The sequence below is a fragment of the Stegastes partitus genome, unplaced genomic scaffold, assembly GCF_000690725.1.
Source record: "Stegastes partitus isolate 25-593 unplaced genomic scaffold, Stegastes_partitus-1.0.2 Scaffold252, whole genome shotgun sequence".
In the NCBI taxonomy this organism is placed as follows: domain Eukaryota; kingdom Metazoa; phylum Chordata; class Actinopteri; family Pomacentridae; genus Stegastes; species Stegastes partitus.
Genome location: NW_007577983.1, coordinates 266,144 through 287,109, shown reverse-complemented (window position 1 = coordinate 287,109; position 20,966 = coordinate 266,144). Strand labels below are relative to the sequence as shown.

The 20,966-nt window shown below is 42.0% G+C and overlaps 1 protein-coding gene across 1 annotated transcript; it reads right to left on the bottom strand.

Annotated features, from left to right (window-relative positions):
- Nucleotides 1-238: 238 nt before the first annotated feature.
- On the bottom strand, nt 239-14,640 carry mmp2 (matrix metallopeptidase 2). Its single transcript, XM_008281942.1, has 13 exons — nt 14,288-14,640; nt 13,911-14,137; nt 12,980-13,128; nt 12,205-12,333; nt 11,243-11,416; nt 10,279-10,452; nt 8,792-8,965; nt 8,394-8,549; nt 8,144-8,270; nt 4,250-4,386; nt 3,561-3,720; nt 3,169-3,278; nt 239-1,412 (listed from the first exon to the last, which is right to left on the bottom strand). Exons 1-13 carry the CDS (start codon nt 14,441-14,443, stop codon nt 1,309-1,311), a joined length of 1,977 nt encoding a protein of 658 aa, XP_008280164.1. The 5' UTR covers nt 14,444-14,640; the 3' UTR covers nt 239-1,308.
- Nucleotides 14,641-20,966: the final 6,326 nt, after the last annotated feature.

Genomic DNA, 20,966 nt, shown 5'->3' with positions numbered 1-20,966 from the left:
TGTTAATAACCAAATATGCATATTAATGATAGATTATACGGCCTTTCTAACAGCATTGTATTTTGTGATTAAGAACTTTTGGTGGCAAGGATATTTTGCATTTAAATATTCATACATTGTGAATGATTTGAACACTTCTTCCAGCACTATTATTTAGTATTTTTGTTGATGAATTTACCAGCGAGGCCTCATAACTCTGTCAGTCCTTCACATTTGCTTCAGCACAGCACATGGACTTCATTATATTGACCATCTTTATTGATGACAGTAACAAAGTGCACAAGCATTAAAAACAACACAAGACACAATGACTATATTGTTAAAACCCAAGAAAGAAAAATTAATACATATAAAAAAAAAAAGATATTTAAACAATACTACTGCGGTACTCTTGTCATGATTCCATCATGCAGCAAACCTATACAGCCTCTGGAGGCAACCTGTGCCGTTAATCTTTCTGTACCATTAGTGAAGGGAAATGCAACATGGAGTTGCCATGGAAATAATTTGGTCTCCATATTGTGCAGGTCCCTCTTATAGTCCTATACAAAGTGCTAATCAAATGAAGAATAATGTGTGCCTGCGATACTACTTTCTGAAATCCAAAGGATACTAAGTAGTCCCATCAGACATAGTTACACAGAATATAAAAAAATACAGATATAGGACTATATGCAAAAAAAAAAAAAAAAAAAAAAAAGCAATCTCTAAAAGCACCATTTTCGGTCACATTGTGCAAATTCATTTTTTCAAATGTATTGCACAACAATCAGAAAATTAATTAAAACTGATACATTTATAAAACCGCACTTAGTACAATGGATATAGAAGTCATTCTAAGCCAACATGAATTCCTCATATGGTATAAAACAGCCCTTCAGAATCAAATTTGCATAAAACGGCAATATCTCACAGCACAGTATAGCACTGAGTTCAATGCAGTGTGGACATACCTGATGTCTGACTTTTAAAAAAGATGAACAAAAGAAACTATAAAACAATAAAACAGGGGCTACATATTATAAGAAATCTTGCATCAGCATATAAAAAGTCAAAATCACACAGAAATATAGCAAATATCCAGTTGTGTATGTTCAGCCTGCGTAGAAGTTCCTGCAAAGCTGGAGACCGGTTATACAGGCTGGAGGGACGTGAGTCCCACAGAAGCGTGCAGAGATGCCAGGATAAAAACTTTCAACAGTGTGCACTGCGGCGACCTCAAGTTGTGTGCGATACTACGACGATGTCCTCACAGGGCGAGGCCATGGTTACAGGAATTAGCCAGTTGCGAGACATTTTGGGAAACGCTCAACAACCCAGCCAGTCTTTTGTGATTTCACCCAACTTGACAATCTTCAAGCTGCTGTCTTCTAGTTTGAAATAGTGGTTGCCTTTGAAGAAGTAACTGTAATCTGTTGGAGACAAGGACAATATACACTGGGTTTAAAACGTTTACTGAGCATTCGAAATTGCTGGTGTTAGACAGGAGACACCACCAGGCAACAACAGTAAAACAATTTAAACTTCTGTAAAATCAGAAAAAACAAACAGCATAATCAGTTTCAATCAAGATGACAAGGATTAAAACATCCAATCAGGCTGTACTGAAGCCAAAGTCGAGCCTCACTCTCTCTGAATTATGCTGATCAGGAAGCTTACAGAGGCACCTTTGTAGAGGGTCACAGACTTGCTTTACATAAATATGTTTGTTCACCGTGTGGTTCGGGAGCTATGTGATGCTTACAGTGCTGTGTGTATGTTGGTGGAGCAGTAATGGAAAAGTCCCTGGTTGCCTGCAAAAAACCTGCATAACCACCTCCAACCTCAAGGCTGACAGCGACAGTCTCAGAAGAAGTTTGCTCGTTGTATCACGCTGAAAATTCACATCCATCCACTTTCTCGTACGGTGTAGCTGCAAAGCCCTTCCTCCCCTCCCCCACGCAGGAGAAGTGAACATAAACTAATATGTGTTATTCACTCACAGCAAATGGAATCATCGAGTGAGCAACATAAAACGACCGCCCTCCCACCGACGACTGTGTTCTATCATCACCAGACCACAGATCACTCCCTAACTTCAGAACTGCTCCCTTTACTCTGTTTACTCGGCCTGCATTCTTTGTACAGTCAGCTCCATTTTTGGGCTACAAAGCGCCAGTGCTGGCTGGGTACTGGTACATGAAGAGTTTTACTGACAGAGGCTTGGTGCCAGACTCACTGATAGAGCTTTTCCTGCAATCTTACTAAAAGGAATGCTAGTCTGCAGACAGTAAACTAGCACACATAAAACAGCAGCGCTACAATCGAAGCACAAAACCCACCACAAAAAAAAAAACTTAAAGCTCCTCTGTAGGATTCAAGCAAAGAGTTTGGGCCTCGGATGCTTTTTGCTATTTTGTCTACATTCTAAGTGATCACTGCCGGTTTATTTCTGCATAATTTAAACAGCCATCTGGGACTGATTCGGCGAACGGTATAGCAACTATTTTATGTCGTCAAAGGCTGGTTTATATATGAATTGTGAATATAATCACATGTGGTCAGTGGTTAATGTCTAGCCACACTGGAGACATAGAGATGGTGGTGTCCATGAGTTCACAGTTTGGTCCAATTATCGGATGGATATTTGTCAATTCTGATGCAGACATTCATGGTTGTTTTTATGAAAACTTTCATGTGACCTCTCCAGCGTCAGGATATTTGTGTTTTGTAGTGAAAACATTTGTAAGAAATTTAGTAGATTCAGGCATTCATGTGATCCTCGGCCTCATTTGTGCTTTTAACACTAACTAGCAACTCATAGCTTTCTTTGCAGATGTATTGTGTTGGGCTCTAAGCAGTGTTGTGCCTGAGTGAGTCACCGGTGTGGCTGCAGACTAACAGCCTTGTTATACTGTAACGACTTGGCTTGAAACCAGTGCTGCTTGGAGGATATCGTGGAAAATACAGTCGAAATGTATGAAGTTTTTTTTTCGTAAGATGGTTCCCAGTAATGCCAAGTATGTATAAATTGTTGCGAAAGTCTACCATTTAAAAAAAAAAAAACGTCATTTTGGTGCTCACATTTTCATGAATCCACAACTATTCCCAGCCTCTGGTCAAATTTCCCTTTTAAAATCACACAACACCTCTTAAAACACAATTTATGCAGAAAGAAAGATGCTTTACCGATGCCATTAAGACTAAAGGCAGAGTCGATGCCATCTGGGATACCGTTCCATGAGTCAGCGATAAGTTTGGGGAAACCAGGGTCCATCTTCTTCTTATCTTCATCATATCTGTTCACACAAAACAATGAAAGTGAATCCTTCAAGAAGTGAAGAGTTCTCACATAAAAGCACACACACACATACTTTTTTTTTTCCCCCAGGAGATGAAACAGTGAGTCACTATGAATTCCCATGTTGTGCAAGGATTAACAGGGCTGTTGTGCTTTACAGTTTAGGTCACACCAAACACTAACTCAATCCAGATGCAGCACAGTACTGCAAAAAAAAGTGACATCAACAGCACAAGATAATGTTTTGTTGGCTGGTTGCATAAGCTTTGCTCCTTCTTACCTCCAGAATTTGTCCCCAGAGAACAGGTAAGTCTTCCTGTTCTTCCTAAAGTTGAAGGCAGCATCGATTTGCTCCAGGTCAGTGGGGAGGTCAAGGCTGGAGAGCCTCTTGGGATAACCTTTCTCCAACTCATCAGCTTTGTAAATCCACATCTCATTGCCTGCGAGAGAGAAGTGTTTTAAAAAAAAAAAAAGAAGTAGAACCAGGGCTAAAATAACATTGGAGACATGTGTTATACTAATGGACGCTAACTATTTTAGCACAGGACTTCCAAATCAAACTTTTTCCTTTATTCCTGCAAATCTATCAACCAAATACGGTGAGATCATCCCCAAGCCACCTTAATGTCTTTAAAGCAGACAAATATATTATGTAAATCTCATCAGCATTCAGGAAAGTTCTCATATTAGTAAAATGCTAAGAATGTATCATAAACCACTAATAACTATGGTGGAATATCTCAAGTGTCCCAAGAGTGCACACCGCACGCAAGAGTGTTCAGCCAACATTCCTGCTTTCTCCTAATGTTTCAGGTCAGAGAAACGGCTGACCATTAGCGGAAAGGCATCCGAGTGGTGAAGCAGTGAAGACACCTCTTTATTACTCGTTGGAAGCGGATCTTTGTGCTCGTCTGATTACCGCTAAGAAGCACTAAATCAGGACGTTTATTCATAGCTTCTTCAGCATACCTGCGAAGAAGACTGTTTTTTCCTCCAGTGGGTTTTCATAGGCGGCATCTATCTTGGCAGGAAGGTCGGGCCAGTAGGTGGCCACGAGCATGGGGCCGTTGGGCTTGCTTCTGAAGTTGACTGACCTGAACAGGAACCTGGCAGAGAGAGAGGGAGAGAGTGAGTGGGTGAGCGATCGCGAGGTAGATGAGCTGGGGATGAAATAAGAGTGAGAGTGAAAGAGGAACAGAGGGGGTTGATGAGGAGGTGGAGGGAGAGAGTGTGTGTGTGAGACGAGGGGTTTAGTGCAAGTGCTTCGCTGGCCCGAGCCAGCCACAATGGCCTGATTCATGAGCATCTGGTTCTCGTTAGGACTAAAGGCTGCAGACGCCAGCGGAACAAGACCCATCTTGCCCGGATTTCCAATACACAGCTGCACAACAACAGCAGCTTCCCAAACTCTTTTCCACTGACCTATTTTTTAGAGAGAAAAAAAAGATCTGCCAATAGCGAAGATGCGGTGTCATAATGATAAAGTAAAGATGAGAATAAAAACCTTGCTAAGAGCAACCCAGAGCGCGCGTACATAACACACGGGCGGAGTTACAGTTGTCAGGGTGAAAGACAAGACGTATTCCAGCCTGAGCTAACGATAGATGAATTTCATTATTTTTAGAAGTGTTCTTGTGGATTAGTTTGTTAGGTTCATGCATGTACAATGTCCAGAGGGTTTTCAGTCTCTATCAGAGCTTTAATTTGATCCTTTCCTGTCTGTCTTCTCTTCCTGTATATATTCAATAAAAAAGGCACAAACATTATCCGCCTGAGGGCTGGTAAATAGAGCAGACTTACAGGACATAGCAAGAGATTTTTTTTCCCCCCAAGCCCTGGTAATGTTGATTTTTTTTTAGATGCATTTTCATTTTGTTGTCTTTCTTTTAGTTTGAATTTATGATTATTGAGACTCCAAACCTTCATTTGTTGTTGCTGTGTTATAACTGTGTAGTAACACAAATCAATTGTTCTGCACAATGATACAATATTATTGCAGCTCTGACAGAAGTATAAGCTTCCATTATATTGCTCGAATGGATTGTATATCTCACACTATTTTTATGTTAGGAAAATAGTTTGAGTAGTGTCAGGTATTACATTTCCCATAAATGGACAAAATTATGCAAACACACTGTGTTGACTTAAAGCTCCCATCATAAAAAATTCTATATGTGTCTCTTGCCACTCAGTGGAAACCTGTTTGGGTGGCAGGTTTTAGTTTAGTGGCCAACAGGGCTGTTCTAGGTACTCCACTGTATGTCTAGTCTGCTTTAAAGTAATGATACTTTTATGTAAGTGGAGCCCAATTTTCCAGACTCTGGTCAACATTTCTTCTGTAATAACCATTTAGCTATGTTTACATTCAGACTCTGCCTGGTCTTATTCAATGACAGTGGGTCAGCGAGTCCTTTGCTGCATTCAGATTATCTTTCTTATATATCAGAGCCATAAGTAGCTGCTGATGCAAACAGAATACTGCGACTGCTTCATGTGTTCTGAAACTTTAGCACTGACCACTGTGGCCGCTCATCAAAAATGTCTCTTACAAACAAGACAGTGGTTCTCTTGGCATTGTTTTGTAAGTCTCAGCTCCAGATTAACTGTATGACCTGATGAGTGGAAAGTCACTCCCGCTTTGTTTCTCATCACATCAGAATGCAGATGCAGCTATTTTTGATTTCCTTATAAGAACAATTTGATTTTGCCTGGTTGTGTTGCGCCCCTGTTATATCTCTTAGATAGCTGATTGGAATTTTATGGAATACAACTTAAAGGTTCACTCACTGGTTATGTGCTTGGACAACAGCACGTGAGCATATGTTACTTGCACCAGAGCTAATCAGTAGGTTGGCCAAACTGTTCCAATAAGACAGACTTTATAATTGCCTTCTCCTTAAGCCTCCAGACAGACAGACACACTTTTATGCTGAGTTCAGGGAGTGCTCCGAGTGTTACTCACTGCATCGTGTCAAGATTTGTCCGACACCATAAATATGCTGAGCCGGGAGAAAGACAGATTCCTCTTTTACAATGGTGAGCAAGTCAAGTGAGCTTTAGCCGCAGAGCCCAGAGGGCACTGCTCTTTGTGTGAAGCTACGTACCAGAGCTCTGCAGCACACTAACCTGACATGGCCTTTGGGCAACTCATTAAGTCAGATCAACAGGTCCATACTGAAACTTTACTCATCTCAGACTTTGGTGAGAGTCACTGAACCGTACATTCACTTTGATGCCTTGAGAGAACTCTGTCCTCATTTTCTCCCCCTCATCTTCAGATCGCTTCTCAGTCTTTTGATGCTTGGTCAGATTTTCACATAGTGGAATATCATGGCATTGTGTGGAAACACCACACAAAGGACCCAACGAAGCTGCTGCACAAGGCTGAACATATGGACAGTATATAGATGACTTTGACTGTGATTTTTCCCATATTTTAGTCACTGTACACGGCGGACCAATGTGCCTTTCCCCACTGACTGAATACCATTGCTCTGGATTCTGATAGTTTAAACATCTGTGCAAATAGACGCAGCTGCAAATAACCCAAAAAAGGCACAGTCCCATCATTCCAATAAGGAATATAATGACTATCAAGGCTGCTGGTACTCCGCAAGAATTTAGAAGGCATATTTTCTTCTGTATGTCACAGCTAATGATCACAGCACTGACGACGACGATGATGCATACGTTCATCGTTCTGTTTCCATCCGAATCTTCGGCCCGCCAAAGCTTCGAGGAGAATTAAGTTTCAGCTCGGCTTGATTTCCAACAACAGGTCCAAAGTTTCACGGTCCGCAGAGCACTCCGGGAGTTTCTGTGCCGCTCTGCCGATCCCTGCCAATGCGTGGATGAGAGCCACAGCAAGGTGAAAAGCATTTCTGCATTAAAGCGGGATCTGTGCGCAAGACTGTGGCTTGTTTCTCCCCCCAGTTTCTAACTCCAGGTTCTCAGTGAGGAAAACCAAGCGAACTGAAAGACTAGACCTGTTTGTACGGAGGACTGCCTGGACTGTTTGTTTTGGACCGAAATGGCAGATGACAGATATACAGCTGTGTTAACCTTGAAATCACAAAAAGACTCAACGCATGGGCAGAACTAGAACATTTCCTTTCCGACCATACTATTGTGGAAGTTTGCCTGTAACAAACTTCAGCTGCTGTGACGAAAATGTTCGCCTTCCTCCGGGAACGCGCGCTGACTCACAAAGACTGTTGACCGAACCACAGCTTTGAAACTCCTCTTCTACACAAGGTCAGCCAGTAGACACACACTAAGCTTACAAGACTTTGGATTTACTGGCGCCGGTGGAGAAGAGGACGGTAGACTGTGTTTATGAGTGATGACTATTTTGGTTGTCACTGCATGAGTGAAGGCATAGTTTGTTTTCCCCGTCTGACTAATTGTCACATCATGAAACAAGCATTTAAATTGCCATCTTTAGTGGCACAAGACTGAAATATGAGAAACAATAATTAGCAAGAAACCTCATGTCATATTGCTCATTGTTTGTGGTGAAGTGATTATGAAATCCAACTGGTGCTGGCTGCTTCATTTCAGTTACGCAAGATTATGGAGCCAGAAGTAGGCGATTGGGTTTTGTTTGTCGTTCTTCCCATAGATCGCAGACAGGAAGTTCAAGCGGCCTTTAGCAGTGCTTACACAATTCAAGAGAGTCAAACACAGCCTTCGCACCAAATCTATGATAACAGTGCAGCTTGCATATTCAAACAGCCTTGTCAAGACCTCGGATCTTGCGCGGATTACTTCTTGCTCCTTCCTCATTTGGTTATAATCCGGCATATGTACACTCGCTGAAGTCTTACTAAAACACTTTTAGGCCCGCTTGTTTGAAATGATTACCTGTCTTTGAAGAAGAAGGTCTCCCCTCGGATTTGTGCTACAGCATCAAAGACAACTGGCTCTTTGCAGATGTCCATTGGAGTGACGGGACCCTGGGTTGGAGGCAAAGGCTTGTCTGTTGGCACACCTGTTGTAAGATTTACCGCAATGTTTAATCTTTGGGGGAGGAATTGCACAGTTTAAAACTCTTTGCTGTCTTCTAATTAGAATCGTTTTCGAGTAATCGGCCACACATTGCATTTCCTCTTACCGTAGAGCTCCTGGATGCCTTTGATGTCATCATTAGAAAGTCTGAAGTCTTTGGTAAAAGTGTAAATAGGGGCCATAAGTGCTCCAGGGTCCTGAGAGTGCTCCAAACCAAGGGCATGACCAAACTCATGGGCTGCCACCAGGAACAAACTGTACCCTAGAAACAAACCAGATTAAATGACTATGAGTTCTCTTTAAATGCTTCCACAGTAAATAAAGCAATTTTCTTTGGGCAGGCGAAGGTCTAAACTCATCAGACGTGTTTTGTTTTCCTGTAAGAGAACTTGAAGTGAGAGTAAAACAAATGAGTCATTGCATTGTTCTTTGCGGCCACTTTGCTTGGTTGCTATTCCCAGAAGTACGGCAAGAGCTGTCCGCAGACATTATTGGCCTTCATACCTTGATCAGGACAGAAACCCCACTTGCGATCATCATCGTAGCTCTTGGTTGAAGCGCACCACATCTTCCCGTCGCTACGTCCTGAGGAGGTGCAGCTATCGTAGGTGTCTCCCAGAAAGGTGAAGGGGAAGACGCAGGGGCTTCCCTCTGCGTTTCCTCCCACTGTTGACATAGCTGTAGATAGCAACAAAAGACAAAACTGTAAAACTGAAATCTACAGAGAACTTAGTTCACTTCGTTTTCTGATGAACTCATTCATATGCCAAAATGTTTCCCCAGAAAGGTCTGGTTTGTACTGTATCATGAAATGAGTGCAGATGATGATGAAAACAGCATCATGAAAGCAGCTGGCACAACACACACAACATCAATAACTAATCCACTAGGCACTAAACCAAAAAGAACCCGCCCAGATTGATTTTCTTTCAAAGAGAGATCATTTTCAATCTGGCAAGATTGGTTTTGTGCTTTTTTTTTTCTTTTTTCTTAAAATCATTCCTTATTCAGCACAAGGCTTTGCAGCAAAGCTACATTCCTAATCAAATAAAACCAGATGAAAGCTCCAATGGTTGTACCTCTCTCTGTCTATCTCCCTCCATACTACACAACCTCAACCCTAAAACCAGTCCCTCTGACAGAATGGAAAATGAGCCCCACCACTGCACATTAAAATACTTTCAGAGCCATTCAGCCGACCACGAGCAAGACCAAAAAGCCCAGCTAGAGAATTCTTGTCGACCAACACATGGCAGGGCACCATTCCCTGCACATCAAAATAAACAGGGCCAGAAAAGTGCACTGTATCTATTAAGGAACGCACGAACAAAAACTAAATACGGTGCACCAACAGGCACACGTGTGAACATCTGCACGACAGAAAAAGACACCAAGAGTTTCCTTATTAGAATCCTTTGAAGTATGTGGACGTATAAAGGGCATAACAGACTGTAGGTAGTCTGACTCACCAGATGTAGACTGTGGGCATGAGCCTGACATTGGCCACATTTTTCACATGACATTCTCCTCCCCTTCCACTATCTACATGTTTTTGCTAAAGCAGACAACAACAAGAAGTCTCCAGCAGCAACACACCATATGAAAATGGAAAGTTTTGACAATGATTTGAAATGTGCAATAGGGCAGGCCTGCTTGTTTTGTGTTTTTTTTTTCAGTGAATGGTTGTAAAGAGCTCTAAAGAATAAGTTTACAAAATCTTCTGTTTAATGGGAAAAGCTAAATTTTCCAAGCATTTTTCACCACAATAGTTTTTCACCCCCTACACCATTCTGCTGGGACACCACTGCTGCATCCTGGGCTTTGTGCTTCACAGAATGATTGCGATTGGTTTAAAGAAATACAAACAAGCTAGAGCATTTTTTTTGTTTGTTTGTTTGTTGTCCCCTATGGCAGTACTATAATGGGTGTGGCCAGGCTATTCTCCACAGCGCTGACACATGCAAGACTTGATAATAGATGACACCACCTACCGGTTTCAGGGCAGAAGCCATAGGTCTTGTCACGGTCATAGTCCTCAGTAGTGGCGCACCACCGGTAACCATCATCCCTGCCCTGTGTGGTGCATCCATCGTACTTCTCTCCCTGAAAGGTGAAGGGGAATTTACATGGAGCACCCTCTGCATTTCCTCCCAGGGTGAACAGTACTGTAAAACAACAAAAACAGCAGTTTAGAGGATTGAATAACATTATACGTGTTGCATCTGTAACTTTTTAGCTTACAAATAGTAAAGTCCTATATAAGATCCTTTCACTTCTGAGTGACGATGTGAGACAAAGGCTCCCAGAGAGGAAGAGAGAGTAGAATTATAAAAAGAGAGACACAATGGAACATTTTTGCATCATTACAAAAGCCTAACAGAAGAGACAGCTCCAGTGCAAACAGGCCTCACTCGTGTTCCCATCATATAAAACAACTTTGTACATGTGTACTTTGGCAGTTAGTTGAAACGGGCATGCGATCATGTTAGTACCATGGACAGCAACACAACACAGATAAACAAAATGCTTGACAAAGCCCCATGTTCTAAAGTGGGGCAGTAACTTGGAAAAGAAATTAACCATAATCTGCTCCAAACAAAAAAAAAAAAAACAACAGTTTCCTGGCTTACTGTCCAACCTACTTTCTTCATGTCCAAAATCAGCAGAGCAGCTTTCAATATAGCAATAATCTGATATGAAGTATTGTTTTGACAGTATTTGAACACTGGCTCAATTCACCAAACTGCTAAATGCTTTGTCTGGTTCAATTAGATGCAAGTAGGGCATGATACCAGTGCTGCTCAGGTCAAATGGGGGCACACAGCCATAAATCTTTTCCTTTACTGAGACAAAATGTATGAGGAGACATTGCAGTGCCATTTGACTTACACTAAGTGTACGTGTATATATATGATATATGGGAAAAAAATAAGGTGAACAACTGGACAAACTTACATTCATGAGGGCAGAAGCCATATTTGCCATCTTCGTCAAAGTTGTAGGTGGTAGAGCACCACAGGAAGCCGTCGTCGCGGCCCTGAGACGTGCAGCTGTTGTACTCGGTGCCCATGAAGGAGAAGGGGAATTTACAGAACTCTCCATCAGCATTACCAAACTTCACCTTCACCACTGTAAAAGAGTGACAAAGACTCACACTGAGGCCTTTCCATGTGTCCACTCCTTTACTATAAATCTTTGTCATGGTCATCCATTTTCCGAAAGCACACATTTGCACAATTATAATGGTGACATAATGTTTAATATGGTAGCCTAGAAAGCTTATAAATAAAAGCTTAGAATATGCAAAGTAGTCTTTGAAAATAGGTCTGCCAAAAAGTTTAATGTAAAGAACGTATGTAACAGTATGAAAAAAAAAGATATAAAATAAGAAAAAACTTCATCAAAAGATATCTTCATCTGTTCATCTGCTCTGAGACTTCGTTTTTTTGCACCAGGAGACAGTGAAAATAGGTTTAAAAATGATTCCTGCACAAATTATAAATCCAAACAAAAGGATCTGAATAATAGGGAAATACTTGGAGAAAAAACTATCTGGGTCAGTGTGTGCAAATACAAATGTGTGCATGTGTATTTTTCTATTCGGCTTCCAGATGGCTGCGGTTTGTCATATCGAGTGCCAGAAAGTTCAGACAAAGTTAAGCCAACCAAACAAAAGTATTCAAAAATCCTGTTTAGTATTATCAATGTCAGTATCTCACCTGTACTGAAGCTGTTAATTAAATTCACATCATTGTTACTAGAATGGTTGCTTTCATTTGTTTTAACCGAACAAATGTGAAACCCACTTATCTTTAAATAAGTTATATTATATAAACCTTGTATATATATTTGACTGTTGCTGAATAAATCTCAAGCAGTCGAGCTGTTGCAGCACTTGTGTACTGTTTCTCCATTACCTTGGCCCTCTCCCAGTGTCCACTGCTCATCATCGTCAAAATGGGAGTCTCCCCCAATCCCTGGCCCAGGGGCAAAGGCATGAGCCAAGAGGCCATCCTTTCCATCGAAGGGGTAACCGTCTCCGTGCTCTGTTGATGACATCATCCAATATTAGCAAAAAAGCAAATAAATCTCAGAAGCTTTTCTTTGTCAAACAGTCATAATTAGTGTGAAGTTCTTGGATATTCCTGACATGATGAGACGTGTGTGTATTATTGTTCCTAGAGCAACAATCTCACATCTTCTGAAGTGGCTGATTTTTTGTTTGTGTTCGACTATAATAACCGGATTCCTTCTCGACGGGGTCAGCTCTGGCCAGACGGAGTGATATTATAGCACGGCGAGTAAACACGGAATGGTTATTTTAGCTGGAATGACTGGAATGACCTGTGTTAGGACCGCAGTTCCCTCTGTTTTATTAAGTGTTCCTAAAATATAGGATGGCAGAGTGCAGAGTCACTGCGACAACATGTGTGTTATTGCTCCTTTACCATTGGTCTACGCGACTGCGAACTTCTCGTGAACTGTTTTGAGGTTGTGTAACTCTGTGGTCTTTCAACCTGAGATGTCATTTGTGTGCTCAAAGACAAAGATGAAAAGCGTGACAGTTACAGTATGAGGGGTGTTTTTGCATTTAGGCGACATTTTCCTACTAAATAAACCCGATTTGTTAATGAAGTTTCAGACAGTCACCTGTCTGAAGATGTACAGTGTATTGTATCTTATGTTGCATACCATTGCGGCCAAAATTAATCATGATGTCAGCCTCTCCGTCCATGATGCGGGTGAAAGAGAGCGGCGTGACATCACTCCACACTTTGAAGGCTCTGAAGAAAGCATCGTTTATGACTTCCTCATCCAGATCAGGAGTCCAACCCAGGATTCTACAAAGTGACGAGACAAACAAAGCAAAACCCAGACAAACTCAGTGAAAATAACAACACGTGTGCAATCAGGACAGCCAGGTTGGCTCTTTGAATGTCGCATTTTGCAAGCCTTGTACACCTATCACCGGATCTCTTTTCTCTCCAGAAGATCAGGGAAAAGAAGCCGGCCAATAACGCTGTTTGAGTCATCTGCGAAAGTGCTTCCTGAAATAATTCTCAACCACAATCCCACTTGTACGCCCGTCTACGCGGCCCCCCTTTTCCTGCAAACACTCTTAAGATCTCGTAGTTGTTATTGTCTTTGGCTCTCCTTTACAAACACGCAGGCTGACGGGCTGGAATGATCAGGGTGCGCAAAAAAAACAACAACAACACAAAAAAAAAACGCTGATATAAATAAACTAAATCCACATTGTTGTAAACCTCAAACAGAATGAAAACAAAGGACCTGACACATACTGTGTAGGAATGCTGGTGTTAGCAAGACATGAGATGCAAGCACTTGTGTGGATGGGGGTGGGGGAGGCGGACCAGGAGAGGGTTGGGTGGGTTTAGAGGGGGTCAGGCGGGGCCAAGTATTATTTCTCAATATCTCCAAGGCTTTGATTTATGGGCGGCTGTTGGGAGGGATCGGGCTTGGCAAACATGAAGAACAGAAGACGTCCTGATGTGACGCATGCTGTGCTTCTAAAACACCACTGTACCCAACTGCATGGAGCTTTACGGGCCACGTACGCCGTTTAAAAACCTTCCATGAGATCACCATCTGAGCTGCTGACCTGTAGGTGATGTCGTTCTTCTGCCACATGGGCTTCCTGTGGAAGAAGTTGTAATTGGCCACATCTGGGACGCCACAGCGGGGCTTTTTCATGGTCTCCACAGTTTTGGCATCAATCTCTCCAGTTTCTTGCAGGGCGAAGAACTTCTGCATTTTCTTCAGGGTGTCCTTGAGCACCATGAGGTTACATCTGTCTTGTGGGCATCCGTAAAACTTATTCAAATAGTGCTAAAAAAGGAGAAACACAGACATGAAATAAAAATGGTTTGATAAATAATGTGGAAACTCTTCTGTAACAGTACAGTCAAGAGTACAAACTGGATCCACAGCTGGTTGACCCACTTTCAAAGAGGGGGAGAAAAAAAACAATAAACTTACCAGAGCAACTTCTTTGTCTGTTTTGGGGCTTGTGTCGTCTCCAGGAAACCTAATAATAGGAGAAGGACGCGCATTTGTTGCTTGAAAAGCGATGAAGTGAAGCAAAAACACTTTGAGAACAATCCGACGACAACTGAATATCGTCGGAAAGCCCATTTTAGTTGTCGGGTTAACGGGGTCTGCTTTGCGCTGAATGCCGTCCGCTCTGCGCTGCAGTCCTCTCAGCTTGTGTTGCTCTGCTCCTCTGGAAGACTTTTTTTTTTTTTTCCCCCTTCCTTAACGGGACATCCTGCACCTCGGCTCTATGAACTTTCTCAGTTCTGCTTGCACATGCACTTTTTTTTTCTTTTTTTCTTCCCCTCCTTCTTCCCCCCTTGACGCTTTGTGCGCAGTCTCCAGGTTGGGAAAGAGGAGGAGGAGGAGGAAAGTCCGCAAATCAAACACAGGATGATGCGCTCATGGTTAAGATTTCTCACTCAATCTTGTTTTTACAGACTGGAAATCTCGAATGAGGCCAGGGAAAGTTTTTTTTTTCAACAGAGTAAATACGGTATTGAAGTGACTCAGAGACGATATGTGGGCCAACGGATGAACCACTTATAATAAATGTGTAACTGATCAACTGGTAATAATAAAAAAAGATCACAATAACCTGGTCTGTTTGTGTTTCTGCATGCAGTTTAGATTCTGGACATATCTTCAGTGGAGGCAGATTATAACATGCGTACTGAGAGATGAGAGCACATCTTTATCCTGCACACTCCGATTAAAATGAGAGCTCACAAACTTCTTAGTTTTTGTCATATGCACACCACATTTTGCACAGAACTTCATAGTTGCATAGAAGCAAATAGTGCCTGTATCCTGCACAACATCTGTTTATGCTGCACCCTTTTTTTTTGCACTTTTTCCTACCATCTGGGAAACCTTTTACACCTTGCAGGTACTGTTTTGTCCTAAAGTCACAGATGAAAAGCAGATCAGCATCCCCCAGCTTTTACTAACCATGGATTTTCTACATAGCAAAAGGGGTAAATAAAACATTCTAACTTTCATTTCACTCATGCAAAGCTGTTAATTCTTTAATATGGCATCACGATGTATAGTGTAAAAGAAACACAGCGACACCCAGCTGCAGAAAGGCCAAAAGTTATTTCAAGTGGTATATTGACATCTGGTGGTGGGATGTGCAAACTGGCCTCAGTATCAGGTCAACAACAGACCCAGTGAAAAACATGTAGTCCACTAATAAGAGGACAAATTCGATAGCACTGACACACCCTGGTCTTATTGTAGTTTCTGCACCATAATGCAGATCTGATTTTGAAATACATATTTTAGAAAATTTCTAGTGATGTTCAAATAATTTACAACCCAACAGTGACAAGTTTGCAATTTCTACCATTCATCTTCTGCATATGACCTTGAAAATTCAAACTAAAAACTCTAGATGAAATAGAAAAAAATATTCCATCTGCCACGTTTGCAGATAAATAATTTACAGATTGTCAAAATTACTCTTTTGCATTGAAGATTCCGCTTTTAGGATAATATTCAGAATGCACTTTGTAATCTAATTGTGCGATGTAATGAAGAGGCTGAAGACAGTAATGTGCAGGAGGTGTATTAACTTTTAGATATTTATATATTCTAATAGTGTTGATCAGGATTTCTGCCCTCTGGTGGCCGACAGACACCTAGCACCCCTGTCTGTTGTGTGGCACTTGGAGCCAGTTTTCTTTACTGACTTGTAATCTACTGCATAGATTTAGGATTTACTCTAACTCTCTTTGACATCCCTTTGTTTCCGCTCTCATACCGGATTACCCCGAACAGCGTATGAGAGCGGACTCTTTAATAGAGAGAGCTGAAGGACTTTTTTTGCAAAGAGATCTGACAGATGGATAGCTCACAAACAGGATTTTGCGGTATATCTAGCAAAGCAATTTCCCTTCCCTTTAGCCAGAGTACAGTTAATTTTTCATAGCTGGGGCTGCTGTTGGTGGTTGCAGAGTGAATTTAACATCCATTTGCCAACAATATCCAGGGCCTGTCACTTTGGAGCAGGAGCTTTATTTCATGCACTGATACATGCTGCCATCTCCTTTAACTGACACACTCACAGTGATCTCTCGCAGAGCTGGGGAACAGAATGCCTACCTATTAAATGTACATGGGCCTGCCTCTCCAAATAGAAAATGCTGAGATGTGAGAAGTTGAGCCACGGCTACAGTAATTGAATGCCTTTGTGCATATGAATGCAATTTCACAGGCGAAAGTGGCATAAAGAGATTGAGATGATAAAGTTTGATTTGCATGTAAATTGTTTTCTTTTTTGCCTCTGTTGAATGCTTAAGCTTTCTCTAGATTTAAGCACCTCACCGAGTGTGTGTGTGTGTGTTTGTGTTTTGATGAAATGCTGTTGCCTTTTTCTTTTCTTTTTTTCTTTTTTTTTTTTTAAAGTGAATGTCTTGTTGCTGCTGATTGCAAGTGCATCTCTTCCATTTGTATTTGTTTGTGGCTGAGATGGCTGATTTAAATACAATCATGGTGTTATGGAATGCTTTACAGCTGATTTGTACTCCTGTGTTTACACCACAGCATACAAATCACACGTGTTGTCCTCATTACGAGCAATTTCTGTTTAATTTGAATGATTTTCAGTAGTTTTCTATCCGTGTTGCACAACCAACTTAACGCAGTGCCGCAATATGCTTGCACTGGTCCTGCACTGTGCAAACTCATGTAATTAATTATACGGACTAGCAGCTTTCTTAAGCATGCCAGTGTGGCCTCCTCTTGCGACTGGGAATGGGACATTCTGGACATGAAGGCCAGCCGTATCATGGCTCTCCAGCTGGCTCCGGATCCTCAGGCCCACTGATTGACCCCCGTCCAGCTGAACAGACCGCAGACCTGGATGTCACCCTCTCTCCTCGTCCTGGTCCTCTGGCTCTTGCAAGGACCTCTGCAGATTCTCTGATGGGTCATCAAACCAGACTGCCTGTATGGCTGGCTAGCGCCGAGGTCATGAATGACAAATATCACAGTCCCGCTGCTTTCCTCTCACTCCAACTCGCTCAAAGCGTCGGAGAGGAGCGTACGCAGTGTTCAGCGCTGTTTGGTTCGGGCTCGGACGCGTAGTTAGCCCGGGTGTGTAGTTAATACTGACACTGAGTGGTTTAGAATCAGTCTATTGGCATTGTTTGTTTTATGTGCTTTGCAGGAGTAATTAAGCAATGGTTGCTGAGTAAATGAATGCAGCAACAGCCCTGTCAATAAATCTGTTTCAAGATAACTTAATTTGGCTAAGCACTGTGTTACAGAATACTGTGACACATATTATATCACTCGGTTTGAAACATTCTGATGATGAATTATTGAACATAAATCCATTATCTTGAACATATTTTATTTATGAATGCACCAAGACACTGGAGGACTTTAACACTGCAGGGTAATTATTGTTCCACATTGTGTCACCACTCTTCTCTCAGATGCAACTGCCACAGCAAACTGCAATGAATCAAAGAATGGCGGCTTTTGATTGACATTTCGTGTGTGCACAAGGCCCAAAGCGACATTAGCCGAATTGCTTTACTTAATGCTTTCTCCCTCATTCTGTTTCTCTTTTAGCACGCCTTGTAAACACTGATGCAATAATGCATTCCATTATACAGGGGAGAGGAGACGAGTGTCTCGCGTGGCTCCTCTCCATCTCAATAATAGGTCAACAGCTGTATTTAAAAAATTAATCACATTCTTGGCAGTTGCAAAGGTTAGCCGCAACGCTCCGAGATGCAATATTGGAAGCTCAGATCAGCGGCAAGCCTCGGCGGAGATGAGGAAGAGTTGCCTTTGATGAGTACAGCATGTAAATGATTTGTGTGTGTTTATGGGACACGGGGCTGGCCCTGCCTCACTCCAAGACGGCGGCATCGGCACCACTCTGTGGCAGAGGCTGGCAACAGCAGATGGAAATAAGTAAGCGAGGGGAGGGTTGACCCCGCTACATGGCTTCACAGTTAGCGGTCTCTTTCAGCAGAATCTTTCTTCCTCTATCCCCCAAAATATCTCTGCAGCACTTAGATCCATTTTAAAGTCTGTGTTGAGTCTTTAGTCTTAACTCTCTGTCCTGCATTTCATTGTTTCCTGTTTAGTTGTTTTTGTGTTTTGCAAGTGTACATATGACATTATCTACGGCATATAGTGCTACATTTCAGTGTCATATACGGCCCGTGTGATGCCGTATCATCCAAGATTTCTCCTTCAGAAAACGCACGTGACTTCTAAGTAGTTCTAAGCTGAGCTACAAGTTTTAGTCATCACAACTTAGGGCCTACTAAACAGCTTGTTTGTTAATCAAATATTAATACCTTTCTTACATCAAAGACAAATTACTCTCAAAGATATCTTGAGTTAGGGGGACACGCGTATGAAATATGAATGTCTACCTTGGATTGCTTTTAGTAATTCTGAAATATTCACAGTGGTATTTTGGAGTGCCGTGGCTCTTTGCTTGTTGTGTGCAAGTTGACACTCGGGAATGAATTTTTCAGCACTGATCTGATTTGGCCGTCACCGTAAATGGATAGCCTTGATAAGTCAGGAACACTGCTACCTGGATTGTTGGATGAAATTGAAATACTGCATGATGCAAGTGAGTGAAAGGAGCGTTGAACTGCCGCCGTCTTGTCTGGCGCTCCCGACAGTTCGGTAGAGCTGCGCCGCACATTAGCTATTATGTTGTTTGCAAATGTCAGCTTTGGAGGCTTCTGGCTCTGATGCTGCTAGCTTTTAGTATATTAATTGGTAAACTCTGGGACAATTATTACCCCAATATTTCATCCTTCACTGGAACAATTCCTGTGTAAATATTTTTGGCTCATAATCTGAAGGGTCCCACAGCAGCCATAGTTCATACATTAACACCATTTTTTTTTTTTTCCTTCTAATGGTGTTTTTTTTTTTCCCTCAGAGTGTAATTAGAAATGAAAAAACAATCAGAAGGTAAGTAATTGTCCATTAAAAGAGAATGAAAATAGTGTTTCCAAAACAACAAAGACCCTTTGGGAAATCAGACTCATCATTTCCATTCACTCATTAAAGGAAGACGGCGACCAGGCCTGGAAACATCTTTCCTTTAACACAGCCCATCCTCCTTTTAACGTATTGTATTGTCATGCAGTTTGCAGTTTCAAACTCAGGTATTTAACTTTAATACATTCTGTATTTGGGGAGGCTGACAGGTCCTTATTCAGAGAAAGTGTAATACACCGAGGTAAGCAGCTCTGATCAGATTAGAGCGCACACACAAACAGACTGAATTAGATTTGATGTGAATCTTGCAGCATGCTTCAACACCTGGACCTGATTTCACGTCTTCGTTGTTTCTTCGCCCCCCCAGAATTCAGACATCAGTCACATTTGAAGCGGCTCAAACAAATCCCAACAGTCACCTTAACAAACCTGCTTCCTGGAAGATAACAGTTTGCAGCCCAACAGGTCACTCATTATTATGGTTTGGACCCTCCATCACAAATTCCAGACAAAAGTGAATTTCCTATTCGCCGTCAATAACAAACTCGATGTCACCTCTGAAGGTGAGGGACTGTGATTCAATAAAGTTTTTCTCTTTTTTTTCAGTTTGACCCTATGTCACCTTGTTAGTAGGAGAGAGTTGAATTACATTTTTTTTCCCCTCCTCTGTTGAGTCTCCTACAGGAGTCCTAGAAACACAAAGCACAACACAACAGACTGACGACCCTGCATGAACCTCTGATAACACAACCCAAACACTGCGCAGCCTTTTGCAAATTTTGAAAGATAGAATTTTGTTTCTTCTAAATCGGAAAAATAGCAAACAGTAACCACGACATATTTACATGGGTTGATTGGAAACGTGATTATTTTATGAAGCACGAACCTTGTCAAGCTGAGTTTCTGGCTTTTGCCACAAGGGGAGTCACAGTGACTGATCTTGTATGAGTTGGACGTAGTGAACAAAAGTCATACTGTTACTAAAACACAGAAACACTGCATTCACTGAGTCAATACGGCGAAATAGTCACTATCAATAATGACGTCTTGTTCTGCCACGAGGCCCGTTTCTCGAGCGTGTCGCAATGAAAACAGCCTTGTTGTGTGATGTGACAGCAGAGGTGTGTCGATGTATGAGCCACTGTTCTGTGTGGAAGCTGTGCCTCCTCCTATTGCTGCTACCTGTGATCTGAGTCCTGTTGCAGGACCGCGTCTGCAGGCCTTCCCACCCCCCCCGTGTTTTAAATACCAGATAGCACGCACGCCACCGCCGTCCGTGTTTGCAGGATATTGAAAAAGACCTTTGCCAGGAAGTTGAGGCCCACTGCCCATTGGGGAGTTGTGATCGTGCTGCTCCAGATTACCATATCACATTTCTGTCTACATCCTAATAAACAACAAAGCCAAATGTGTGATATGTGACATTCAATGGGCTTCTTTGCTTCAAAAAAAGAAGAAAAAAGAATCAGGCCCTAAAACAAGGAGTAATCTGCGGGTCTCTCTGCACCAGAGTTTATTTATTGCTGTATAAAATAATAACCCATGGCAGGCGTTAACTTATCTTCCTGAGTGCTCTGCAGCATTGAAATGTAACTAGAAATGAATCAATGCACGAGGTAGCCCTGTTGCCATTACTATG